The 26,934-nt window shown below is 40.5% G+C and overlaps 4 protein-coding genes across 23 annotated transcripts in view; 2 read left to right on the top strand and 2 right to left on the bottom strand.

Annotated features, from left to right (window-relative positions):
- PHF20 (PHD finger protein 20) overlaps positions 1 to 2,083 on the top strand; it is a 55,685-nt gene extending 53,602 nt beyond the window's left edge. For all 11 annotated transcript variants that reach the window (XM_034414109.2, XM_060689695.2, XM_060689696.2 and 8 more), the window contains one exon: positions 234 to 2,083. In XM_034414109.2, coding sequence (XP_034270000.2) covers positions 234 to 376 — 143 coding nt within the window. In that variant the 3' untranslated portion in view covers positions 377 to 2,083. The remainder of the gene's footprint in view (positions 1 to 233) is intronic.
- An 895-nt stretch (positions 2,084 to 2,978) lies between these two features.
- On the bottom strand, positions 2,979 to 11,535 carry SLA2 (Src like adaptor 2). Of its 3 annotated transcripts, XM_034414107.3 has the most exons (8): positions 11,446 to 11,535; positions 10,491 to 10,635; positions 8,477 to 8,573; positions 7,695 to 7,781; positions 7,437 to 7,540; positions 6,935 to 7,084; positions 5,849 to 5,981; positions 3,102 to 3,409 (listed from the first exon to the last, which is right to left on the bottom strand). In XM_034414107.3, the coding sequence occupies exons 2-8, from the start codon at positions 10,585 to 10,587 to the stop codon at positions 3,226 to 3,228; spliced, it is 852 nt and encodes a 283-aa protein (XP_034269998.2). In that variant the 5' UTR covers positions 10,588 to 10,635; positions 11,446 to 11,535; the 3' UTR covers positions 3,102 to 3,225. The 3 variants fall into 3 exon arrangements, with proteins under 3 accessions (XP_034269999.2, XP_034269998.2, XP_034269997.2); XM_034414108.3 differs by lacking the exon at positions 11,446 to 11,535 and having other exon boundaries at positions 2,979 to 3,414; positions 10,491 to 11,374; XM_034414106.3 differs by lacking the exon at positions 11,446 to 11,535 and having other exon boundaries at positions 10,491 to 10,717.
- A 2,868-nt stretch (positions 11,536 to 14,403) lies between these two features.
- Positions 14,404 to 26,934, bottom strand: part of NDRG3 (NDRG family member 3) — a 49,183-nt gene continuing 36,652 nt past the window's right edge. For 4 of the 8 annotated variants that reach the window (XM_034414100.3, XM_034414102.3, XM_034414101.2 and 1 more), the window contains 5 exons: positions 26,467 to 26,514; positions 18,942 to 18,977; positions 18,567 to 18,618; positions 17,907 to 17,945; positions 14,404 to 17,173 (listed from right to left, as the gene is read on the bottom strand). In XM_034414100.3, the coding sequence (XP_034269991.2) occupies positions 16,995 to 17,173; positions 17,907 to 17,945; positions 18,567 to 18,618; positions 18,942 to 18,977; positions 26,467 to 26,514 (354 nt within the window). In that variant the 3' untranslated portion in view covers positions 14,404 to 16,994. The remainder of the gene's footprint in view (positions 17,174 to 17,906; positions 17,946 to 18,566; positions 18,619 to 18,941; positions 18,978 to 26,466; positions 26,515 to 26,934) is intronic. The other 4 variants (XM_034414103.3, XM_034414104.3, XM_087889253.1 and 1 more) reach the window with 1 other exon arrangement.
- Positions 19,866 to 23,358, top strand: LOC148114545 (uncharacterized). Its single transcript, XM_087889250.1, has one exon. The coding sequence runs from the start codon at positions 20,539 to 20,541 to the stop codon at positions 22,264 to 22,266; it is 1,728 nt and encodes a 575-aa protein (XP_087745376.1). The 5' UTR covers positions 19,866 to 20,538; the 3' UTR covers positions 22,267 to 23,358.

The following is a 26,934-nucleotide window of genomic DNA, read 5'->3' as shown; positions in this document are numbered from 1 at the left end:
TGTTTTGATCTAGGCACAGATTATAAAGTTCACTACTGAATGTCTATATTTGGGGTGCTATTTTAAATTTCTTGATAGTTAATATATTTTATTAAAAAGTATCTGAAAAATTGATTCCTTTAAATGAAAGATTATACTATCCTACTGAAATTCTTTATAGCTAATACAAATCTACTTAAATTTAGCCATCAGTAACTTAGACCTTTGTGATTATTGTGTACCTTCTCTTACAGTTTTAGAGAGTTGGTTGGATTATACTGGAGAGCTGGAGCCACCAGAACCGTTAGCAAGACTTCCTCAACTGAAGCATTGTATAAAACAACTTCTCACAGACTTGGGCAAAGTACAACAAATAGCACTTTGCTGTTCAACATGATATGAAATTTCTGCTGGATGGCTGGAGCCTGTCGTATGATGAGCACTCTCTATTTTAATGGAATAGCATGCTTGTTGCATGTGATGCAGAACTGACTTCAGGGAATTATTTAGGAGCAAGGGTTACTCTTCATAAAAGTAAAGAGATTTGCCCTTATTTTGTTCAGTTGGCCTTTGCTAGGCATTTTTTAACATTATGGAAACGGATTTATTCTTGTCTTCAAAATGTACGAGCAGGTTGGCAAAGGATTTTTTCATTCCTTGTATCAAGTTGAAATAACCATTAATGTTCTTTGCATATATACACTGACAAAATTGTGCCACTGGAGAACAAAGTTTTAAGAGCCAAAAAATAATTAGTGATCCAAGGCTGTAGATAACATTCTGCCTAGTTTATTTAAGTGACTTAATGTGTCAGAAAGACTCATACTTTATCCTAATAGTTTATGCATAACTACGGTATTTAATCAATAGAAGATATTATTTTCAAGCCTAGCAAGTATGAATGTCTAATTTTATAGTAAACTGTTACAAGAGGTTTGCATATATGATCTGAAACTAATCTACTATTTTAAATAGATGTAGTAGAAGGTCCCAATTTGGTTGCACTTCTTTTCCTAGTAAATTATCATTTTCCATATTTATCATGACATTGTAGCATGATTCTCATGGTACTGGGACACTCATTTATGTTGAGCTTCTGTGCATTCTTGAATTTCTAAATCTGGCCATGCTGTGCCTCCCATGTACTGATGACATATCCTAAACGCAGGGTATAAAAGTGTCTACACAAAGAAGGATGTATTACAGATTCAAATCTAGCCATGGCCAGTGACGGCCATGGTGTTGTTTTCTTCCCTACTGTTTATAATTGCCATTCCGGTTATAGTTTGAAACATAATCTTTTTCAATATTATAAATGTTTTCATTGTAGATACTTGTAAAGTGTGGTTTTGGGAATCAGTTAATTTTATATTTGTGTATAACAAAGAGTCTCAAGGTCTATGCATGAGGTACTGTTCCCAAAGGCAATGGGACATTATGTTAAACAATGTTTTTGAAACCCCTTTTTGTACTTTTATTTTTAGTTTCCTTACTAGCATTATTTGTGAGATCAAAGTGAAGAAATGCTGCTTACATTGAAGCTACATTATATAGTAGCTTTTCAAACATTGGTGTATCGTAACTATTTTATATGTTTAAGAATATCATTTGCCTGCAGATCATATTTCCATCACTACTTCCTTTTTGTTAGATAACATCTGGGACAAGAAATTACTTTGAGGTGGACAGAATAGGGTATTTTTGCATTGGGTGTTCTGAATGTTGGATTTTTCCTACCTTGATATTGGAGTTGTTTTTGACACCACCAAAGTTTAAATTAAAGCACATTTGTGAGTTGAAGACCTGTTTAGTGTACAAATTGGTAATTATGAATAAAAATCCTTAATGTTTATATGCTGCAGAATTATGTAGGTTTCAGTTATCTAGTGTTTGTCATAGAAGTAACATTTTTCTGACCATCTTATCTCATTCAAAAACAGTCTACTTTTTTTTCATTCTGACAGAGACTTTATGCCAAGACTAATTTCAGGGAATAATTTGTCTCCAATTATTTGGCTTATAGGTTATAAGTATAGCAGCTGTACAGCAGATAAAATTATTTTGCTGTAATAAATTGGAATAAAGTTTGTGATTATTAAAGACATCCAGTTGTCTCACAATAACATTATGGGGAGTTTTCTAGATGACAAGATATCCCTGAAAAAATATTTCTCTATCTTTTCGCTATAAACAAGTAAGTGCATTTTGTTAAGGCTTGATTAACTTATATTTCTAGCTATATCCCTTTAATGTTGAAGATAATCTTAAAACTATAGAGCAGGACCTAGAATTTTCAAAGTGTTACAGATTGTAACTGATAGAACTTCTAATTAGCATGACCAGTACTTAGGGACACTGAATTATCATTTAACAACATTTGGAAGTCTGCTGTGTAGGAAACTGAAAGGCAGACAAGTTCAATACTAAGAGTAACTACTTTATTTTTGTGGGCTTTGGACTGGTTTCCTGATTGTTCAGGCTATAATATAGTTACAATATAAGAGAATATATGTAACTCAGAATTGAACTATGGATTTCTTGGTGCTCTCTGAACTTGGTTGTTTGCTTGTAGACATTTCATTACCCAATTAAATAAGGTTGTGAAACATTTGCAAGCAAACAACCAAGTTCAGACATCATCAATGACTCCGCTATAATTTATTTTTAAATTTTTATTTGTATTCCGCTTTTATTATTTTTATAAATAACTCAATATGGTGAACATGTGAGGCTTGTTTAGTTTTAATATAAAACCAATGTATTGTGGCTTCATTAAGCAAACCATGCAGCTTATGAGTGCTGCCAAAAACTGCCATAGGTTTTTGTGTGCCTTTTATGTGCCATGTGTGGATACTGTATAGAGAACACTTGTATTTCCATTCTACCTTTGGTAGCTCCATTCCTACCATTCTTCCTCTCAGATCAGAGAAAGCATCTTTCCTTGCTTTCCTTTGTTGTTTCTTGAACTGTTGACATGAATGTTCCAATGCTCCATTACAGCCTGGTGAAACAATTATTTGGTTTATTGTGAATACCTCACTTTTTGCATTACTAATCAATTATGAATTAACAAGTGCAAAACCTGTAGGGAAAATACATAAATATACTTCACACACAAATACACAATATTTCAATGAGCCAAGCGTCTTGAAAAAGATGAAAAGTATAACTATGATAACACTGATTTAAGGATAACCACTTTGAATCAACTTGATAAAAATACCACAAATTCAACAGATCTTGTGTTTAAGCTTCATGTTCCAGAAATACTTCCAATATTTGCTTTATATATCTTCGGTTTGCCTTCCTTTTATGTTTGGTGTGCCCTGTAATGACAGGTCTTCGGTCATAAACAGGTAAGTAGTAACTGCTTCTCGCATGCCAAGACTGATGGGTGAGTCTTCTGCTAGCGGTTCTTCTGACAACAAGTCTGAGCTAGACAGAAGAAAACATTTCTGAGCAACATTGTTAAAAGAAGAATAATGACTTTGTTTTTATTTTGTTTCAAGTAATGCATGATGCTCATAAGAACAGGCAAACAACTATCAGCATATTCTGCTTCAGTACCCTGGAAAGTTTGCTTTAGCTAATGGCATGGATTTTTCCCTTGTAGCAACAGATGCAATACTTCCTTGCTGCAGTGGTTTATGTTTGTTACAGCTGAGGATTCTGGAGTTGCAAAGAAACACCTAGTCTCATGGATTGTTTTTAAAATGATATAGAACCAGTGTAGAGCAATGGCCCCCAACCCTTTGGGCACCATGGACCGGTTCCGTTAAGGTTTTTCCACGGACCAGACGGGGCATGGTTTCATGTGTTGCATGCATCCTGCAGATGGGGCTTTGCTTGTTCGCACAGACCAGTTGCTAGCATGTTGCAGACCAGTGCTGGTCCACGGACTGGGGGTTGGTGTTGGTTAAATTGTTGAATTAGAATCCAGGAGACCTCAAGTCACCTTCAGCTGCAGAAACTCCTTGAGAGATTGAGTCAATCATAGTTTCTCAATTTGCCAGTGCCACAAATCCTGGGAATAATTGAAGGAGTGCTAGAACATTAAATAATGCCCTTGCATCTGCTGAATTAAATCAAGGTCTAAATGAAAGATTCAGTATATTATTAGCAAGATGGCAATAGCACTTAGATTTATATACTGCTTCATAGTGCTTTACAGCCCTCTCTAAGTGGTTTACAGAGTCAGCATATTGTCCCCAATAATCGGTCGTTTTACCGACCTCAGAAGGATGGAAGGCTGACTCAACCTTGAGCCGCTCAGAATCAAAATCCTGAATTGAGCAGTGAGTTAGCCTGCAGTATTGCATTCTAGCTGCACCACACGGCTCTTAAAAGCTAAAAAGATAGTTGCAATCTATATATTTTTATCAGTAACAATTATTTCGTATCATTAAATTGTTTTATCAGAATCAAGGCGCTTGAAATAGTTTGGAGATTGTTGGGGATATTTTATCCTTACTTGCTTTTGTTGGCAGTGTGAAATGTTAAAACTTTCACTGAGACAATCATACATTTTTTAAAAACACTGCTTCAGATATAAATTTTTCGACTGAGAAAGATGAGAATTCAGCCATGGTGAAGTAACTTGATCCCATCTTAAAAACGTCACATCCTGCTAAATGCAATTTCTTCAGAATAATATTATACGGTACTTAGGGCTATTGTGTGCTGTATGTTTACTGCTGCAGGACCATGAAACTACAGCTCCAGCTCACTGTAGAGGGGAAAACATTTCTCTAAAGTAGATAGCACTACTTTAACCCTGTACTGGTCATCTTTGGCAGGGAAATTCCAGTGTGAATGTCAAGTTCCAGGGTGAATCCAAATTTCACAATTGGTCTGACCTCATCAACATTTCTATAAACTTAATGGGGGTGGGAGGGTTATCAAAAAGTCTGGCCCTCTCAGGGTTTTTTTTTTTTAATTGAAGAAATGTGGCTTTGGGGCAGCAAGGGTTGAGCAAGGGAAAGCTTTTGGAAAGCTTGTCCTGAAGCTGCCTTTTATGCAAGGATCGACTTCCCAAAACCTAGGGAGGCAGAAGAACGTTGCAGCTTCTAGAGCTCTGAAAACAGCTACCGTTTCAGCAAGGAATTGGGGCCCTGAAAAAGGCAGCTGCTTCCAGGAAGCATGGAAAGCAGTCCTGAGCACTCCAGGTCCTGCTAGGGGTGGGATGGGGGAAAAGAGGGGGGCACCACAGTATTACCCTGGTCTAAAGGGTGAATGACTTCAGTGGCACTGCAACTGAATGGTCTAACTGCTAAGTGGTCTGTTGCTTCCCAACACTACCTGCAGTCACTCATGCCTTGGTACTTGTTTTGATTATTGCAATGCACACATCATGAAATTGAAGACTATTGGAAGCTGTAACTGGTCCAGAACTAGCGATTTTGAGTTTCAGCTTACCTGCCTATATAACACCTGTCAGTTTTTCATAAAACTATTAAGATCTGTTTACTTCCATGGGCTGGCGAAGCTGAGGAATTGTTTTGTTTCTTATATAAAATTATATATATATATGTGTGTGTGTGTGTGTATGTATGTATGTATGTGTATATACACACACACACACACACACATACATACTACGGTTGCTATTCAATGCTCAAGAAATACATTGCTCATATTTTCACATTATTGTATTTAGTTTTTAATATTACTATTTTGAAGGTCCATAAACTATTTGGAATCAGACATAATTGGAGCAGCATATTAGTCAAATAAATATCCCTAAATTGTGCAAACATGATTTTGCAAAATATTGTTGGTTTGTTACCAAAATTTGAACAATCCAGCAAGCCATATTACTTGAGTTCTTGATAAAGGTTGAGTATAGGTTGAATATAAAAAATAAAATAACCTCTTGATCTGTTGCCAGTTGAGAGCAGATTTTTTTGCTTCCACAGGTTTGGGAAGATTATGAAACAAGCTGGAACTAGCTCCTTGGATGAAGCATGGTTTCTTCAAACAGCAACATAAGCCATCTCTACTTTCTATTAAAGAGAATAAACAAACATGATAGATTTTCATATACAGGGTTTTCTGACAGCCTACTGTCTTGCAGTGAAATACAGTTCACTACTGTATTGCAGTGAAAAAAATCCAGCTACAACAGTCATGTTGCTTTCCCAGCTTTTGGATAAAAATGCACTTTATTTTCTTGGTGAAAATACCCATACCCAACTTTAAAAATAATTCTTACAGCATGATCACATAACAGACCTAGACTTTTCACCACATTCTTACAAATCTTGGTTTTTTTTAATTAAATTTCTATAGCTAGCCATCTCGGCCAACTGACTCTGGGCGGCTTAACATTCTAAGACCATAAAACACTTAATCAAAAACATCCAAAACATAAATACAGCAGCCAAGAAAGTTAACCAACTAACAATATGGCCAAGAAATGGCTCCTAACACATTCTGAGCTTCAGGCTGGGCATACAACAGACAACAAATGGTAGAATTGAATAATTTATTTATTGACAAGCAAAGATCAAATTACGAGATCACATGAAGAGCTGGAAAACAACAACCTCCATGAACTTCAAAATTCTCTCTCGACAGTAGGCTTCTGAAAATTGATATTATAAATATACCAATTTTTCCAAATGTTAGTCAACATTTTTTACCCAGACTCTATTTTTTAAATTACAATAAAATAAATGGCAATTAGAATTACAGAAAATGGTACTCTCAGAATCAAGAGTATGGTGGCACAAAAGTTATTTTTCACTGAGAAGAAGCCAGGAATGTGGAATCTGTAACAGATCTTTGGCCATTTCCACCTTAGCTCCAAAGGGCTGAAGTTTTTGCCTATTGGCCTAACATTCTGTAAAGCAATTGTCTTTTTTTTTTTTCTAACACAGAGAGAGATTGCCACAACCAAAAACTGAAAAGAATGTATAATTCCCTTTAATTTATAATTAATTAAAAAAATAATTACCAGAATAATAGTCCACCAGTTCATGCAAGCTTGGGAAGGTAAGGCTGGGGGAAATATAAAGCCAGTTGTTCTCCAAGCAGTTAATGCGGTAGTGTTTTACACAATTCCAGGATTCATGATTTGTGCATCTGACTGATAAAGAATAGCAACCTGTTTGTCAGAATAAAATAACATATTTAGTATGTTAATAGTAACATATTTAGACAGAAAACAAGTCCACCCAATCCTACTGCTAACAGAGATTAATGAAATGTATATGTTTCATTAAATTCTCTTGAAAGCAATGAGATCTTTTTTCTGATGTTTAGAGTCATGCTAGTATCCTTAAAACTTGCATTATGTCTTAGTTGAAGAAGAAAGCTTAACTATTAATTTCAAAGCTTAATTAGATGTTATCACATTTAATCCATGGTAGGCCATGCAAAGCACGCACACTTGGTGTACCTTATATTTCCTCACACTTAAAGAACTAGGAAATTCCTTTGGACATTAGAATCCATACCTTTTTTTGCTTGTCTCTTTCTTATGATGAAAGAACCTTCCTGGTTTATAGGCAACAGTAACAACTCCTCAGCTTTTGCTCGATCAATGCCATTGTAGAGCCACCTGAAGACAAAAACGGGTCAGTATGAAAAATATGTGTAAATTAAGGGGGAAACTACTTTCCTTGTAGGGTTGAGGATCTCTTGGAACACAGAGGAAACCCCCCCCCCAATATTCTGTGATGTTACTTCAGATAGAGAAAAACCACAATGCTTACCTGTGTGAAATTTTAGCTATGTTGTTGCTAGGTACACAGCATTCTTTGCCAGTTGCTACTGACTTGACTTGACACCATTCACCCTCTCTGCAGGAGAAGAAATGTAACTTAAAGCCAGGACCTCAAGTAAAATTCTGCTGTACCTTGAAGAAGTTCCCATTTTTCCTAAAATTCTGGTCAAGGAGCAGGCTTTGTCATCAGAAAAATACTCTGCAATTATTCCTTTCTTGGGACTACATTAACACCCAAATAATCCAGACTTTAAATATGAATGATGGAGGTTAATTTAACCACCTAGATGTGTTAGGTTTACAATCCCCAGACTGACCAGCCACATGGCAACTGGAAATTTTGGGAATTATCTTATTAATGCAAATGAAGATCAGGTTGAGAAAGGCTGAATTAGCCCTTCTAACTACTCAGAGGAGACCTCAAATAATTGAGGCCAGCTCCATATGGTCTCCTAGTTTATTTTTTTAGTAGTTATTTACATATTTTGTGTATGCTATTTTTAATTTTAAATATCAGTAACATTAAATATAAATACAATATTGTAAAATGTAAAGAGGAAAAATGGAGAATCAACAACTAATAAACTAATTTGGACAGCTAATATAAAGTAGATATGGAAAACAAAATAAGGTCTGACCACGGATGTTTTCAAAATTGGATTTTCCTGAAGTGGGGATCTCCCTAACCTCTCCAGGATATATTCCTCTTGATGACCACCATAATATTAACTGCACTGCTTGATGTTTTGTCCCTTGTCTGTTAATACTCACTCAGATAGCAAATTCAGCTGTTCCCCCATCCTTAGTAGTGGCTCTGTGTCTCTAGAAGGAAAATCACTGACTGCAACAATCATGGGGGAATTGGCAACTGCAGATTAAAAGAAAAAATGAACACCAACCAGGTTATTGTGTGATTTTAACTTCTCAATATTTGAAGTATTCTTGCAAAGTGTTACTGTATGTCTCATTTTAAGATTATCTCACTGCTTCCTCTACACTAGAATGTAGAAACTGATGTGTTGATAGAAGCTAATTCCCAATAATATTGGGCAACACCAAATTGTTTCCCATTCATTTGTGGTCAAACAGAACATTTCATTATAGCATTACATAATTTGAATCCAGGATTCTACAAAGCCATATTTTTTATACAAATGTACTCAGATTAAGAAAGATTTTTTGCTTACTGCCCTCCCCCCAGGCTGAAGCACTCAAGTGAGAATGCCAGACAGCACTCTCTATAACCGGGCGCTATCAGTGGAATTCCCTTGTAAGGGTATTTCATCTTGTCTACTTCAACGTTTCAGTTTCAGGCTGTTTACCTGTTAAAACATTTTAAAACTAATCACCTGTTTTTTGCATCTATTTTACAACTGATGATGAATATTCATCCTAATGGCTATAACTACAGTAATATTTTTGCTATTTATTTTATCATTTAATTCTCTAAGAATGATACTAGAACTGGCTCTTTTGTTTTTAAAAGTCACTACCAATGCTACTGAATAAAACTTCAATCTTAAAATTTTATTATTATGGTTCTTCAAGTCTGGTTACTACATGGACAGATCCATGAAGTTTTCATGGCTAGCATAACTACATTCTTCCAGGATGTTTTTTGACTTTCCAAGCTAGGGTCACAGAAAATGACCCATAGTCATCCAGCTAGCTTCTCTATCTAAGGGATACCTAGTCCAGAATTTTTTTTCCTACTAAACCAAACTGAGTCTCTCTTGTAAAGTACAAAGTTTAAATAGAAACTTCCTGTGATCTTGACACTATACCTCCGTGATGAAGCCAAAACCTGCAGCCTCTTTTAGTGGCTCATGTTTAGTCTGTGATCTATCAGATTCTTCTCACAGTTACTACCTCTAAGGCAGGTATCATCTGTCTCATACTCGTGCATCTAGTTTTTCCTAGCTAAGTGCATAATCTTTCATTTCTCACTATTGAACATCATTTTGTTGCACTCCATTTGACTCTTGAGCTTGTTTTTTGGATTGTTAGCAATCTCCTCCCCTGCCAGTTTTATGTCATCTGCAAATTTAAGAGCATCCCTCGTATTTCCTCTTTTATAAAGATGTTGAAGAGTCTTTGGGCCAGGACAGAACCCTGAGATACCTTCCTCCAGGTGGATAGACCGATCAAGGAATTCAAATTGGCCAACTGCAAATATAGTGGGATAATCTGTCCCACATTGTTCCTCACTGCCACATTGTGGAGCAGACTAAATAGTTATAGTTGCTATGTTAATGAGTTTCATGTTCAATCAAGGATTTAGAATTTCTCAACCAAAATTAATAAAAGCTGCTAGATAACTAGCATGGAAGTGCTAAAGACTTCCATTTCCACTGGCACACAGAACCCGATCATAGTACATGACATAAAATTTTACAAACAATATGTATGTATGTATATCATGTGACTGTAACCTTTTCAGGTAATGAATCACATGACTTGTTTTGTTATGTATGAAAATAAATCATTGCATTCAAAACTTAAGACGTCCAGAAACCTATAAATATTTTCCCCTATTTTTCTGCATGGAGGTCTTTTCTTTTCTTTCTCTGTCCCCTAAAATCAATATGGTGAAGCACTAAGGAGATAAAGATTAAATCCCTCCTTTCTGTTGTAGAGAGCCACATTGGTATAGTCACTAGACCTGAAACTGGGAGACTATGAATTTAGTCTGTCATAGGCACAAAACCTGTGGGCATGTGTGTGTGTGTGTGTGTGTATTGTTGTTTTAAGACTCAGACTGATGGTAGCACAGCATAACCCCTACCTGGCAGGTTTATACTATCGCTCTGGATATGCCTTGTGTTCAGTTGTGGGCTTGTCTGGTTAGCAGTCTGTTTCCTCTTACTGGGCAAGCTTCCCATCACAATTTGTTGCTAACAGCAGTCTTCTAGTGTATCACTCAGAGGGGCCTATCAACAAAAGGAGAAAAGAAACTCATTCAAATAAAAATTCATTGTTGTCCTTGAACTGTTAGGAAAATACAGAAGAAACCAAATGCTGTTACAATTAATCAGCTGCCATTTTCTAGTTTCTTCTAAGGTAGATGTTTTATTAGTGTTGAAAGAGAAAGTATTAAATCATACCACAAACAAGAAGCAACAACTTCTGAAGGCAGGGAAAGGAAGAGGTAAGATGGCCAATTCTCCAGCATGGACTGATGAATATTGTTCAGGAATACAGTATCTCTCTTACATCAGTAGTGTAATAAAAAAAAAGTTGTCCTGAATTTAGGGCATCATAATTAAGATGGCTTCCATCTCAAAGCCTTTTTTTCTAAGAATTTGCCTTTTTAAAAAAAGCCTCTTGCCCTGTAACCTGGAAGGCATGAACTTAATAACAGATACTGAAATGTTCATGTTATGGTAGTAAAAAATGTTTTATCTGCTACTAGCATAATCCTATGAATAAGAAAAAGTTCAGAAACATATCCAGTGCTGAAAGTACCCTTCCTATTGGAGTTTGTTCAAAGTTGATGGCTCTTTCCTGGAAAAAAAAAAGTATGGAGTTTCATGCTCTTCCTTCTTTATCCTACCTCTCTGGCTTCCATTGCGCTACTCCTAACAATCATCTTTGCTACACAATAAAAAGCTATAATTATACCAGTCCATGAGTTTTTGTATGATCGTGCAGTTGTTTTTAACCTTCCCCATTTTAAAAGTATTCTAGTTAAGAGTATAATATCTCATATTTTTGTATAACTCAAAATGGTTTGTACTCACCTGTCATTATATCATAGCCGGGTCTTCAGATAGGTGATGTAGGGAATTTTTCTTTCATTGTAGCTCTGGAAATTGGTGACAACCCCCAATTCTAACTAGAACACAATTCATATGAGTGCTCCAGAGAAACCCCAGCCTTTTTCTTCAGTGGAAGTTTCTCAGAATACAAATGTCATTGAGTTGCCTGCAAACTATTTTTCTATTGGTTTGGATCTTTTGCTGCAATCTTTCAGGCAACTATTGTCATGTAGTATACAGGGGCAAATTAATATTAAAACAATAGTTATCTTGATCCTTCTTCATGCCAAGTGCACCCAAGCGTGATACACAGCACATTGGTATAGCTTGAGTGCATGTTATTAAGAAATGTTAAATTCTAAGAACTCACAAAAACAGTTCAGTTTCCTTTGACGTAATGGAAAGGTGGTTGATGGCTGTTTCATTTTTCTGCACAGAAAACCGCTGTGTGATAAATTATATCCTAAATACATTGCTATAGTAAGTGTTTAGCATTCTCAAAAGAGTGCACAAGGGTAGAAAGTGCACTCTATTCTATAGTCAGACTGTTTTTAAATTCTTTTAAGGAATTAAAACGATAAAGTGAGCATTGCAAAGTAAATCTCCAAAACAAACTTTATTTCTAAGAAGACCCAGTTATAAAAACAACTTTTTGGTCGGTGTTATGTTTTGCAAATCTTCCCCTCAAAACATAAAAGGTGGAAGGGATAATAACAGTTTTACAGGGGTAAAATCTGTGCTAAATGGATGATTTGCAGCTCACCTACCATGGCAACTATTTGGCAAATTCACTGTTCACTCTCAATAATTTCAAAGGTGTCTTCAGATTCCAAAGAGTGTGGATTAGTGCGTATTAGTGAATAACAAATTCTTACACAGGAGAAAAATGTAAGTTCCCTTGAAGGCAATACACGCTTATTTTAGACTTAATTTATTTTTAAAATAGATTTGAACTCATTGCACGTGAAGCATACCCAAGTTTAAATATCTGTCACCATCATGCCACCTTCCAACTGGCAGACTAATGTTAAAATGTCACTGGAGGATTTGGGGTTATTTAGTCCCTGCTGGTCACTTATGAAGTCTTATCCAGGGGTGAAATCCAGCAGGTTCTGACAGGTTCTGGAGAACCAGTAGCGGAAATTTTGAGCAGTTCGAAGAACCGGTAGCAGAAAGTTCAGAGAACTGACAAATACCACCTCTGTCTGGCCCCAGAGTGGGGTGGGAATGGAGATTTTGCAATATACTTCCCCCAGGAGTAGGGAGGGAATGGGGATTTTGTAGTATCCTTCCCCTGGAGTGGGGTGGGAATGGAGATTTTGCAGTATCCTTCCCCTGCCATGCCCACCAAGCAACACCACACCCACCAAGCCCCGCCCACAGAACCGGTAGTATAAAAATTTGGATTTCACCACTGGTCTTATCTGTCTCAGTAACCTAAAAGTAGCATAAATTATCATCACCTCTATCTGAACTATAACCCTGTACATTTCTGTGTGCACAAACACAAACCACATTGTCAAGTTTCTGACAAAACCAGAGCAACAATGGTTGGAAAGAAAGGTGGAGCCAGAGATCAATGACGTTAACATATTTCTGTTCTTGCTCAGTCAGTTTTCTTGTATCTTGTACATTTTGCTAACATCTAAAGCCAGTTAATCTTGTAATAGTCTCTTGCCCAATTATTTTTAGATAGGTTGTTTTCTCTTCAATGCCGTTTCAAAAAAAAAACGGCTTCATAATTTTAACCAAATCATACCAAACCAAACTCTTTGAACACAGAGGCTGCAAACACACTTATTAGAGCATATGGGATTCCAAATGAAGCACTTTGAACCATGAACAGTTATAGTGCCTCAGACTGCCAACAGCAGAGCTTTAAACCCCTCACCTCCACTAAACAAAAGTTCCACTAAGGCAGTGTTTCTCAACCTTGGCCGCTGGACGATGTGTGGACTTCAACTCCCAGAATTCCCCAGCCAGCAGAGCTGGCTGGAGAATTCTGGGAGTTGAAGTTCACACATCGTCCAGCGGCCACGGTTGAGAAACACTGCACTAAGGCCAAGTGGAGCTGTCTGACAGCATAATTAATCATAGGTAGAGTTTATGCAAAGGAGAAGTCACAAGTCATGTTCGGAACAAACTTGGCTTTTATTTGCATATGACACAATGAAAGGTAATGTGAGGGTAGGCGGGGGAGGAACATCAGGAAAATATGTGCACACTGGATATTAATACAAAATTAGAAGTTGATTCACACATGGTAAGAAAAAGGATGCCAGAAGACTGTCTCAGGTTTCTTAGATCCTGTTATTGCATATATTATTTCTGTTGAAAGTGTTATTAAATTTTGTTATTTTTTATTTAAAATGTGCTTTTTTCTTTTTTTCTTAAAAAAGAATGTTTATTTCCTAGGAGGAAAGAAAAATGTACATTTCCAATTTTCTATTTGTTATTGGCTGGCTTTAGTCTTATTGGCTTCTAAATCTGGGTTCCATCTGAGGGAAGAAAAACATTTTTTTCTGAAGGGAAGAAATAAATGCCTCTCTCCTCTCAGTTTTTTCATTTGTTTCCTCCTTTCCTTTTGCCTCGCCTCATAATATCTTTTTTTTTAAATTTCCTTCTTTATCTGACTTCCAGGCTTTGGCTCTATTTATTCAGCCTCTTTTTTCACAAGACCTGTGGTGGCTGAGCTCCCAGGCAGCCATCTTGCTTTCTCTCCTTCTTGCTTCCTATCCCACATTTCTATTTGATTAGCAATTGGTCATTGGAAAAAGGAAGAAAGCTTCTCAATTTTTGTGCTATCTTTAAGCTGAAGGAAACTAATTTGTTCATTTTGGAACTCAGCTGATTGTATATCAATATTATTCAATGATCTATTAATGTACTCTTTAAAAGACAATTCAAAAGGGAGGAAAAAAGGACACAGAGACAATCACCTTAACAATTAAAATTGATTATACTTTATTTAACTGGTTTGAATTTTCCCCCCGGCAAAATCTTCCAATCCCTTCTTCTACCTGAAACAGAATTGAATCTGACATTTCCTGAAGATCTTGGCCTTATAAACAATACACAGCAGTAAAAAGTAGATAATCTGCCATATTCATGAAAAATGCAGCTCATTTCTCTTCCCAATAGCAGCAATCTCACTGTCTAACAGATCATAGATTTTCTCTCTTCCAGCTAAAATTAGAAAACACAAAATTATTGTGAATTCAAGAAAATAATATGATTTAGGAACTTCCTAATTTTCATGGCAAAAATCTCCCATAACTACCAGGCGCAAAGAATTAAATTTAATAGCATTGCATGGAATGAATGTGTATATGTGTGCGTGCGTGCACACACACATACACACAGAGATACCCTATATAAACACATATGTAATATACAGGCCATAAGCAGAGCACACTTTTACAATATAAAGTACACCAAAGCATTCCTTTAACTAGTTATTTAAATGAAACAATAGTTTTATGTAACTCAAGAACAACAAATATTTCAGTTTAGATATTTCCCTTTTGTATTTTTAGTAATGCATCTGCTTGAGAGAGAAAGGCTACAAAACTAGCTTTGGGTTCAGAAATCCTGAGTTAATTCTATTCTATAGTCTTTTTAGAATAATATTCTGAAATCCCAGTGAAGCAGATTTTAAGTTATTTCCAAAACTGCCTGATTCTTAGTGCACTTAATTTTAATCTATTTCCATCAGAATATAAATTATATATATTTATGTGTGTGTGTGTGTGTGTTGAGGAAAAAACATATTATTTTCCTTCTAAATTAACAGAAAAAAATTTCTGTAATAGTCCTTAGTAAAATATTTGTTTAATGAAAATAGTGGAGGGAAATTTATATAAAGAACCAAATGGTCTTTCACAGATATAGAATTAGCATTATAATTAATAAATGTTAAGCTAGTCTTTCAAGTACAGAATGAATAAGTTCCCATTTTATATATATTCATTCAAGATTACTTGTCTTCAATCCCCACATACACTTAGGTGGGAATGAAACCCATCAAACTCAATGAGGTTTACTTTAGGGTCAATGTTCATAGCATTGTCTTCTTACTCACTCAACTATTCAAAAACCAGAATTTAGAATTCAGTTGTTCAATTCAATATAATTTATCTTATTTCAATAACTATAAATATATCTCTGAACTAGTACATTTAATTCCCTTTAGAAATTAAAAGTGTATAATTTATTGTCAAAGTTACTGATCACTTGTGAAAATTAAGATATTTGGCTTAGTATCTTTTTTCAACTTTGGAATTTTTGTTTTGTTTTTAGCTTCAGGAACGAATTGTATACGGTGTTGGGAATTATACTAAATATCATCTGGTTCCATTTCTAAATCTGCTATAACTTTACCTATTTTATAGTGTGTAAATCATTTACATACAGTAGAATAATATGTTGGAAATTTGTTGGAAATTAAGCTGGCTAAATACCTCATTCTTCTTGTAACCTAATTAATTACCTAGTAGTAACCTAGTGAGAGATGCCTCTGAATAAACCAACAGGAAAGAGGTTCCTTTCTCCTGCTCAGTTATGAAAGATAGAACTCTTGTACAACTGATACATTATGTTATGACCTCAAGAGTTTGAACAGAAATAGAGCCACTCTTGGGAGTTCTGAATCAAAGTTGTCCTCTCTAATCAAAACTCCAAAGACACTGTTAGGACCACAGTCAAAAAGCCTTAAAGTCTTTCAGCAGAAGCACACTAGAAAGCAATTCTAAGTGAAAAAAACACAAAAATGATCATCTGAATTTCGAAAAGACAGGAGAGACACACTGTTCCCAAATGATCGGATAGCAAAGGAGGCCAGGGGAAATGAAGACATCTTCATCTTGCCTAGCACCAATGGAAGTTAGTAGTTAATGGATGCATACAGATGTATACAATTTCAGTGGCAAGCCCACTGTGGAAGCGCATTTACCACATTTATGACACACATATTATTTCTTCATATTTAACTGAGAACAAGCTAAATTTGGATTTATACAGCATTAATCAGCAAGCCCTTGTGTCACCCATGAAAGTATTTCTTTTTCTTGCATGTTACAGAGCAAGATTCTGCACATAGAATTAACTGGCTGAACCAAACTGCCATTTTTAAGAAATCAAAACCACCACCACCACACCAGGGAACATCTTTTAAAGAGCACCAAATATTTCAAGCAGATAAACATGAAGGTGTGATGGAAAGGTGGAAGGAATGAAAACAAAATGGGCAGTTTCCTTGGTGTGGGGAGGGGAGAAAGGCAAAAGGAGAGACCCAGCTTTTGATCTAGAGTCTGCAAAAAAATATCAGAGCTCAAAAATAACTCCTGTACCTCCAGCAGCTATCGTTCGGTACATCTGTAGGCAGCTAAAAGTTTCTGTACAAACATAACTAAATATAACACCAAGGAGACAGGTGAAAAGTTAGCAGGCATAATGAGAGGGAAAAACCTGTTAAAACTTGTTCAATGGGTGCAGAAAAGAGAGAAAAAGAATGGTCTGGATTCACATGTTGCTTAACAGGATACTTCCATAGTCTGAGGATTGCCATGGACTTCAGTAGTTTCAGCTATTCCCATGTTCACCTCCTTTAGGCTGCTGGCTTGAAACCGTGCTTGAGTGCCTTCTCCTGAACCTACACTTGAAGATGACTGGGTCCGGGAACGGATCAACCTGGTCATGCTTGCAGATGGCACTGTAAGGAGACAGGCAAGTGAATGCCAGAAATAATAAATGTTTTTTAACTGCCTCAGAGGTCTTATAATGGAGGAGGCACAAAGAAAAGGAGAGCTGCTGCTGAAAAGCAAATCAGGCATCACTCTGTTCACATTTCTTTAGTCTGTACTTGCTGTGGTAAAATGCAGGAACATTTGTATATAATAAACAGCTTAAACCTTTTTCTCATCTTCAGATCTTGCTTGCAAATAAACTTCCTTTTCACTCCTCCCTCCCAGTTGAGCTTAATTTTCACTTTTGCTTCTACTTGTAACTGCTTCCTTAGACATACCCGCCAACTACGTCTGTATTTTGCTGAAGAAGAGTTAGGAATAGTGTTTTTCCTACATATCATCCCACTCTCAGAATTGAAAGGGTTGTTCAAGCCTATGATCAGGGAACACCCTGATACAGTCAATCAGCAGAAACATTCTGTGCAAGGCAGTCATGCCCTCTCCACTCTATACATATACATATACCCATGAAGCTTTTTCAGAAACTTCAAATTCATATATCTGATTCCTGCACCACCAGCTAGCTGCAAACCATGCAATAGTCAAACCAAGGCAAATTAAACCACTAAAAAGGATTGTAGCACAAAAAGTGTACAATGAGATGGCCTAGAGTGCGAAAGATCACCAGGCCATGCTGTAAGCGGCATAATGCATAAGAAAAATGGAACTCAGCCAAACCAGACATATACTTGTAGATACCTGGCTCAGTGTTCAGGTGACTGAGCTGCATGTAAGGGACTGGAAGCAGAGATAAGAGAGGGAATGGGAAACAAAGTTAGGGAAGTTATAACAAACTTGAGACAATGTAAGCCTTGTCTGACCGTAAGCGTTTCCATATTTTGAATTCTATAGCTTTAAGAGTTGCTTAGTAAAACAATAAAGAATATTTTGGGCAATTTATAATATGTTTTCAATTGTTTGACTTTTACTGAACCTGATATTACTTTCTACATTGGAAAAAAGCTCATGCATATTACTTTACAGATAAACATTTTAAGAATACCCTACCATCACCTCTGCCAATAAAGTTATTGGTAAGAAAAACTATAATGATAATCTTTTAAGCACAGGTTAGATATTTCTCTCTCCAAAACAGCCTTTAGGAAACTAGAAAGATCCAAATCTATTCAATAGAGAACAAATCACTAAAAGGTAGAACTGTCATTCAAGGACTGATGATTAATACTCCTTTACAAATATCCTACTGTGGTAGATAAAACTATCTTATAGTACAATAATGTGTATGAATTTACGATGGCCAAAGTGCAGAATAGGATCTATGATTGAGAAATAAATAATCTCAATCACGTAATAGGCTCTAAATTGAAATTAATGCAAGGACAATATATTATCACTTACTATAACCCATTCCTTGAACGAAGTATTTGAAAGCTTCAGTTAGCTTCCCAGGCTGGAAAAGAAAAATAATAATCAAAAAGTATAAGCAAGTATTGCTATACACAATTTGAGGCATTGTTAATACATAATTAGATGGATATGATATATATTTGGGTGATTTATATATATTTGTTGATTTTCAGGATATTTTCCAGTCTAATTTTCTATTTTTTTTCTTTTATTGTTCATTTTGCTATTTCATAATTAATTATTTTGTCAGATATTACAAATTCTTTTGGTATTTTTTTTTAAACTGCAATTAAACATGACAATAAATGATTAGTTGGATATCTTTTAGATGCATTAAGTATGACAATTCCTAGAATAAGAGTTTACCTGAACAACTTGGGGCAATCCCCCACAATCTGCCATCTGGAAGAGAAAAGTGGATGGTTAAATTAAAAAAAAAAATAGTTGAGCTATAAATCTATTAAGTGATTCCATCATAGTACTATGATGGAGTACAGAGAGGCAAAAACTTCTATTTCCAAGCACATAACATTTTAAAATTGAAGTTTTTCATGTAAATACAGGTCGCTGGTGTACTGAAATGGGAGACAATGAAACATAACATTGGCAAAAAAAGGAAGAGACAAAATAGAGATATGAAACATGTAATAAATGCACTCACACCCACCCTTATACATACCTACTTGATTAGAATAAATAACATATCAAGACTTGTTCTTTTAAGGTGGAAGAGATTTGTGAACCATGTTAGCTGAAAATTTATAAAATTAATACTGGAGGGTTGTAAACATATAATTCCCTAGATGTCTCTACAGGAAGTTCTCGCCTTACAACAATTGGGACTGAAATTTTGGTTGCTAAGCGATATCGTAAAGTAAGACTTCTCCATTGTGGGTGGAGACAGCAGCCAGGATGGGGTGTGGTCATCTGTTAGGCCGATAGACTGAGCCCATCAAATTTGCTAAGTCCCGCCCTTGTTACCGGGCAAACCCAGCTTTTGGCTCAGTCTGTCAGCCTAGACAGGCGTGTGGGACTGATCCTCTTGATCAATTTCTCCTTTCCTGACTGCTTTCTCAGCTTTTCCTAACTACCTTTCTGGTTTGACTTGGACTGTTTATTGGATATTCTTTGGACTTCGATTTCAACTTGGCAGTAAGCAATTCCTTCAGTAACTGGCTTTGCTGACTACTTGGGGGGGGGGAGACACCTCTGCGCCCCTTCCCTTGCGTTGGGGGGACCCCTGGGAGCATTGTGGAGTGATTGCGCTCCCCTTTTACCGCCACAGCTGGCCGTTTCGGGGCTTAGGGGCATTCCTAGGGTCTGTGGAGCTTCGCGCCCCCTTTTCAAACCTCCCGGCGGCCATTTTGGTTTTTAAAAAAGCTCCGTTTTTTTCCTGTTCGCCGTTTGCCTCATTGTCAGCACTTTCGGCTGCTTCGTGGAGTTTAACTCTCCCAACGGCGTTGAGGGAAGCTCACAGACCTTCCCTGTGACCACTGCTGCCCTTAGTGGCCGATCCTACAGCGCAGTCCCTCCTAACGGCGCAAATCAGCTGGTGGAGCCCATCGGCTTAGGCGCCTCTCCCCACAGCGCTGCTCGAGCGGCTGGAAAGGTTTTTTGGCGCGAAAGTTGGTTGAGGTCCTAAACGGAGCTGCGCGCCATTCCCTGCGGCATAGGGGCCCTTACTGACCTAAGGGGAGTATTCCTTGCTGGTGGAGCTTTGCGCCCCCCCCCTCTCCCTTCTAATCCTCCATTTGGTTTCTGGACTGCTTGGGCCTGGGCTAAGGGAACTCTCTTGCGTGGGGTCTCGCGCCCCCCCTCCCCCCCCCGCCTGCCTTGTTCCTCCATTATATGTGGAGTGTCTGCGCTCCCTTTTGTGATAACGGGTGCTGAGCCTCATTCACTGTTGGTGCCACCTTGTGCCTAGTTTGGGTCAACTACTGACAGTTTTTCCCTCACTGTCATCATGCCTAAAGCTTCCCATAAATCCAAGCACTGTCACAAGGCCAGGAGCTCTGATAGTCATCATCATCATCATGGAGGCTCTCCTGCTACTAAAGAAGTCCCCTCTGGATCTTCTTCCAGACTAGGCCCTTCTGGCCTTTCTCAGCCGATCAGCAAGACACCCTCTCAATTGCTGCCTTCCCGTGCGGAGGCTCGCAGGGACAGGGTCCTGAAGAAAATTTGCGCCAAGGCCAGCGGCGCTCAGTCAATGGGCAAGGAGGCTCCTTCGACCTCAACCCAACCCCCTATGGATGCTGATTCCGCATCTCAAGGGGATCGTCTTTCCCTTCAGGACTGTCCTGCGGTTACTGCAGCGACGGATCTGTGGGGCTCGGCTGCACCTACGACCTCTGTTCCTCCTCCGGAAACATCCCCAGTTCAACCTGCTAGTGAGGCCGTTCCAACTGGGACACAACATCACACCTTCCCATCCACGGAACAGATACAACAGATGATCGCCGCAGCAGTCCAACAGTCGTTGGCCTCACATTTTCAGTCCGCCGGCAGACCGGCTTCGGTGCGTTCCGTAGTCTCCCATTCTCGAGGGGATGGGGATCTGGATGATGCTTTGTCCATCGACGCCCCTGACTCACCCGTGTCTTCTATGGCCAGCAGATCTCCCTCGCATGCGGCTGATGACCCTCATGACCTGGAGCTCTCGGAGGATGATGACCTGCCTCCTGAACAACCCGCCTTTACGGGTATTTTTCCCCAGGCCTTGTTCAAATCCCTGCTGCATAAGGCCATTGCTACGGCGCAGCTTAGCTCCCCTTCGCCGCTACCGGCTTCGGATTCTGCATCTAGGGGGCATTTAAGCCCTCTCTTCGCCGAACCAGCTAGGACCGTGGATACCATTTCTACTCCTCCTTTGTTTCTCGATGTTATCAAGAAGCAATGGTCTTCACCGGGCTCTGCTCCAACGCCTACGGCTGCGGATCGACGAAACTTCAGTATCGCTCCGGATCTAGATTCTCTTCTTCAGGTCCCGTCTGTGGACGCTCCCGTGGCGGCCCTCTTACCTCACTCAGCGGTTCCCGGTGACCCCGAGGAAGGCCTTCGTCCGGAGGAGCGCCGGGCAGAACACGTACTTCAACGAGCTCACCAAGGTGCTTCATGGGCCATCCGAGCAGCTTCTACGGCCTCCTTTTTTAATCGGACGACTCTCTTATGGCTTCAACATTTACAAGACTCGTTACCTATGGAGGACGTGCGAATACGACAGGATTTACACAAGATTATTGCTGCCACACAGTTTTCGGCAGACGCTACTTTGAACGCCGCTCGTTTTGCGGCCAAGTCTCTAGCGTCTTCGGTTACTGCACGTCGATTAGTTTGGTTGCGCCATTGGCAGGCCGACGCCAGGCATAAATGGCGCCTGGCGTCTGTTCCTTTCGCGGGTTCCAAGCTTTTCGGGGATTCTTTGGACCCCTTCCTTTCCGAGACAAAGGACAAGAAGAAATTCCTGCCGGTTGTCTTTCGCAGGGGGGATTCCAGGTTCCGCCCTTACACTCCTCGCCCCCAATCTCGCCCGTATGACGGCTCTTCTTTCTCCCCTTCCCTTCCTAGGTCACAGGGGAATTTCCAACCTAGACAACGGGGCGGTCAAGACAGACCTTCCAGAGGTAGGACCTTTGCGACCAAACGGCCCTTTCGAGGGGGAGGAGGTCGTTTCTCCGGTCGCCGTCGCTAAGTGCATCCCGGACCCTCCCATAGGGGGCAGATTGGCTCTCTTCGCCCCTGTTTGGGAGGGCTCCACATCGGATAAATGGGTCCTGGCCACCTTAAGATCTGGGTTGGCCATTGAATTCCTTTCCCCTCCTCCGAGGTCCTTTGTACGCTGTCCGCTTTCTAATGACTTCCAGAAACGATCCCTTATGGATTCGGCGGTTAAGCACCTTCTTTCTATCAGGGCTATTCAGCCGGTGCCCGTGAGTGAATGCGGCACGGGATTTTACTCCCGTGTCTTCCTCGTTCCCAAGTCCTCGGGGGGGTGGAGACCCATTCTGGACCTTAAGCGTCTCAACCGGTATGTCTTATACCGGAAGTTTAAAATGCACTCCCTAAAATCTATCCTAGACGGTGTCAGGAGGGGCGATCTCCTCTCTTCTATAGACCTCACTGAGGCCTACCTCCACATCCCCATCCGTCCCTCCCACAGGAAGTTTTTTCGGTTCTGTTACGGGGGGCGCCATTTTCAGTATCGGGCCATGCCCTTTGGCCTTTCCTCGGCTCCCCGTACCTTTACCAAGGTACTAGCTGCCCTGGCAGCTTCCCTTAGGGCTAAGTCTATTCGTCTGCAATGCTATCTAGATGATATTCTGATTTTGTCTTCTACTCCCCAACAAGCTGCCTCCGATCTCCAATTCACCCTCCATGCCCTCGCTGCCCATGGGTTTTCAGTTAATTTGGAGAAAAGCCAGTTAGTTCCTTCTACTAATCTGGTTCACTTGGGGGCCCTGATAGATTCCGTTGAGGGGAGAGTTTTCCTTTCGCGCGAGAGACAGGAGAGTTTAAGATCCCTTGTCTCCAGAGTTGAACGAGCTGCATCCTCCTCTCCCTTGATTCTGTCACAACTCCTGGGCAAGATGATTTCGGCCATTTCAATAGTTCCTTGGGCCCAGTTGCACTCGAGGGAACTTCAGTGGTTCCTGTTGCCTCTGCAGAAAGCGGGTAGAGGTACCTCTCCCGTGAAGGTTTCTGTCCCTAGGAAGGTAATTAGGTCCTTACGGTGGTGGCGGTCTCCGGCACTTTTTCGAGGTTGTTTTTTCTTTGATCCGCAGAGATTGGTGGTGACAACGGACGCCAGTCTCCAGGGCTGGGGTGCTCATTGTCGGGGCCACCTGGCTCAAGGTGTCTGGACTGCCGTCGAATCCCATCGCTCCATCAACTGGTTGGAACTACGTGCGGTCTACCTGGCACTTCGGGCCTTTCATCATCTTGTCTCCAACTCCCACGTTCTGGTCCTCACGGACAATATCACCGCAAAGGCCCATGTCAACCGTCAGGGCGGCACTCGGTCTCTCTCTCTGATGTCGGAAGCATTACGGTTGGGTCTCTGGTCGGAAATCCATCTGGCTTCGTTGCGGGCAGAACACATCTCCGGTGTCACCAATCTGCAAGCCGACTGGCTCAGCCGTCAGCGGCTGGACCATGCGGAGTGGCGTCTCAGTCCTCGGCTCTTCCATCAGATCACGATGCATTTCGGGATGCCGGTGATCGACCTTTTTGCCTCGTCGGTCAATGCTCAGCTACCGCGGTTCATCTCACGATTCCCGTCGGCTCAGGCAGAGGCCGTCGATGCTCTCCGCTGCCCGTGGCCCCCAGGGCTCCTATACGCCTTTCCTCCAGTTTCTCTGCTTCCCCGGGTAGTTCGCAAGTTGTTGATGGAACAGGCGGAGGTCATTCTGGTGGCTCCACATTGGCCACGCAGACCTTGGTTTGCGGACCTCGTGTCTTTGTCGATAGACCAACCTTGGCAACTGCCTCAACCGCAGGACGCTCTAACCCAAGGGACCTTAACGCACCCAGACCTGCAGTGGCTCCGTCTGACCGCTTGGCGATTGAGCGGCATGCGCTTGGGAAGGTCAACGTTCCTGCAGACGTGATTTCCATTATTCAAGCGTCGCGAAGGCCGTCCACGGACCGGATTTATTCGGCCACTTGGAAGTCATTCTGTGCCTGGTGTGATCAGGCAGGGGTTTGCCCTCTCCAGGCTTCCATCGTAAATATTCTTGTCTTCTTAACAGAAGGTCTTCACAAAGGACTGTCCCCCAACACATTGCGGAGACAAGTGGCGGCAATTTCATCGGTCCTTACTGTTGGGTCTTTATCGTCTTTGTCACAACACCCTTTAATCCGCCGATTTCTGCGAGGGGCTACAAACCTTTCCCCTCCTGTGTTGCACAGATATCCAACTTGGGACCTTTCGGTCGTTCTAAATTCCCTTACGTCAGCTCCATACGAGCCTTTACGCACGACGAGCCTTCGCCTTTTGACGTGCAAAGTCGCCTTTTTGGTTGCAATCACCTCAGCCCGACGCATTTCTGAATTAGCCGCTCTTTCAATTCGGGAGGACCTGTGTGTGTTCCATGCCGACCGTGTGGTTCTCCGCTTGGACCCAACCTTTGTACCCAAAGTGAATACCACCTTCCATCGTATGCAGGAACTTATCCTGCCCAACTTTTGTCCTCATCCAAACCACGGACTTGAACGAAGGTGGCACTCTTTGGATGTCCGACGGGCCCTACGGATCTATATTAAGCGGACGGCGGATTTCCGAAAAGCGGAGGCCCTATTTGTCTCTTTCTTACCAGTGTCCTTGGGTTCCAAGGTGTCTTCATCGACCATTGGCCGGTGGATCCGGCAGACGATATCCAAAGCATACGAGTTACGATCTCTCCCGAGACCATCTCGAGTGACGGCACATTCTACCCGCAGCGCTGCGACATCGGCAGCCTGGACTACTCAGGCCTCATTGCTCGAAATATGCAGAGCGGCTACATGGACATCGCCTTCTCCATTCATTCAACACTATAAGATTGACAAATTTGCTTCAGCAGATGCCGCCTTTGGTCGTAGAGTATTACAACGAGTTGTCTCTGGGGGGGGTACTTCGGACCAGACTGGTCCCACCCAACTGTAGGGACGTGGATCTTTGGCATGTCCCATCCTGGCTGCTGTCTCCACCCACAATGGAGAAGGGGCGTTGGTCTTACCTGAGACGCACCTTCTCGTTGGGTGGAGACAGCAGCCAGACCCTCCCTCTCTTTCGCCAGTCTGGCCCCTTTTTGGGTTTCTTACCTGTCTCCTTTTTCTCTACCATGTTCTTGGTGTCCCACACGCCGAGCCTGTCTTCTTGTCCTCGCCAAAAGCTGGGTTTGCCCGGTAACAAGGGCGGGACTTAGCAAATTTGATGGGCTCAGTCTATCGGCCTAACAGATGACCACACCCCATCCTGGCTGCTGTCTCCACCCAACGAGAAGGTGCGTCTCAGGTAAGACCAACGCCCCATCACATGACTATACTGCTTAGCAACCGCCAGCAACCAGCCTGGCAATCCCTACTGCCATTGTTATGTGAATTTTACCAGTTGTTAGTGGAGAACCCATCCCAATCCAAGCCATTCTGGGTTTAGTCCCACCTATCTCTTCCACTATTCTGCCCTTTCAGCTGCCCAGCTGTAGGGCGGCAAGTGGCTCCAGATCCACCATGCTCCAGGAAACTGCAGGCACCCCAGTCCAGTCCCAATTGCCTTGCTAAACTGCACTTTGAGACCCCTGCTGCCATGTGCTTTGCCACCCAGGCTCACGTTTGCTACCATTTTCTTGCTTCTGGCCTTTGTTCCTTTTTCACAATGCAAAACCATCCCCAAACAGTCCAGGAGTATGGCAAAAAGTAGTATTTTGGCATGTTCTAGCTCTGGGAGAGGCTACTTTGTGCCTCCCCCTTTTTTTTTTTTCCCCATCATGCAAAGCCACCTCATATGTCTCAGCTGCCAGGCCAGACATGTTTTATCAGCAGCGGGGACAAGGTGGTGGGGGTAACCTGGGGCACTACAGGGCAGGGTGGTAGGGGACCAAAAGGGCACAGATGTGGGGGAAATAGATGGGTGGGAGAATTGCAGCACCCCTGTGGTTGTAAGTATGAGTAGACTGCCAAGCACCCTAATTTTTATCACATGACCATGGGGGCACTGCAGTGGCTATAACTTTGGGCATGGGTGATAAGTCGTTTTGTTCAGTGCCTTCATAACTTCTAGTGTAATTTTAAACAGTTGCTGAATGAATAGTTGTAAGAATCCATTCTTCCCACAATCCCTTTCTGTAGACTTCATATAAAGCCCACAGTAGGGGATCACTTGTCATCAGAGAAGTCTTTAATTTTTGGTTACCTTCAGGAGTGTTGTATTTATTGGATCTAGGCGTGAATTGCATTCAACCTACGAAACACAAAATAATGCATATATATAGTTATTGCTGACAAACTAACTATAATTCAAAGCCCTCCCTAAGAAGCCAATGCCTCAACAACAACAGTATCTATGGATTAGAAGCAAAGCTTAAAACTAAAATACTATAGTTACAGTCACTAATTTTAAAGACAATATTCCTGTCTTTCCTGTAAATAAGGATTTAATTTCAGATCTGACTGCTAGCATCAGACTGCTAGAACATGTCAGCAGCTATAGTGGCAAATTGCATGTTGGACTCAGATTTATGTTCAATACCCACCCAGTCCAAAAATTCACTGGGCATGTCTCTATTTCACAAACTAATTTTTACACAATTGTTATCAAGATTGTTATCAAGAAAAAAGAAAGGAAAATCCCATGTACTCCGCAACATGAAGAGTCTAATGT

The sequence above is a fragment of the Pantherophis guttatus genome, chromosome 3 (assembly GCF_059756535.1).
Source record: "Pantherophis guttatus breed Tessera chromosome 3, ASM5975653v1, whole genome shotgun sequence".
Classification (NCBI taxonomy): domain Eukaryota; kingdom Metazoa; phylum Chordata; class Lepidosauria; order Squamata; family Colubridae; genus Pantherophis; species Pantherophis guttatus.
This window is presented reverse-complemented; position numbering and strand designations above follow the sequence as displayed.

Excerpts from the sequence above, each read along its gene's own strand:
- SLA2 (XM_034414107.3), bottom strand. The coding sequence starts at position 10,587 with ATGGGAAGCTTGCCCAGTAAGAGGAAACAGACTGCTAACCAGACAAGC. Across the intron at positions 7,541-7,694 it reads ATAGCTAAAATTTCACACAG|GTGGCTCTACAATGGCATTG; the intron begins GTAAGCATTGTG and ends TTTTGTCTTCAG. Across the intron at positions 7,085-7,436 it reads AAAGAGACAAGCAAAAAAAG|GTTGCTATTCTTTATCAGTC; the intron begins GTATGGATTCTA and ends TCTGACAAACAG.
- LOC148114545 (XM_087889250.1), top strand. The coding sequence starts at position 20,539 with ATGCCTAAAGCTTCCCATAAATCCAAGCACTGTCACAAGGCCAGGAGC.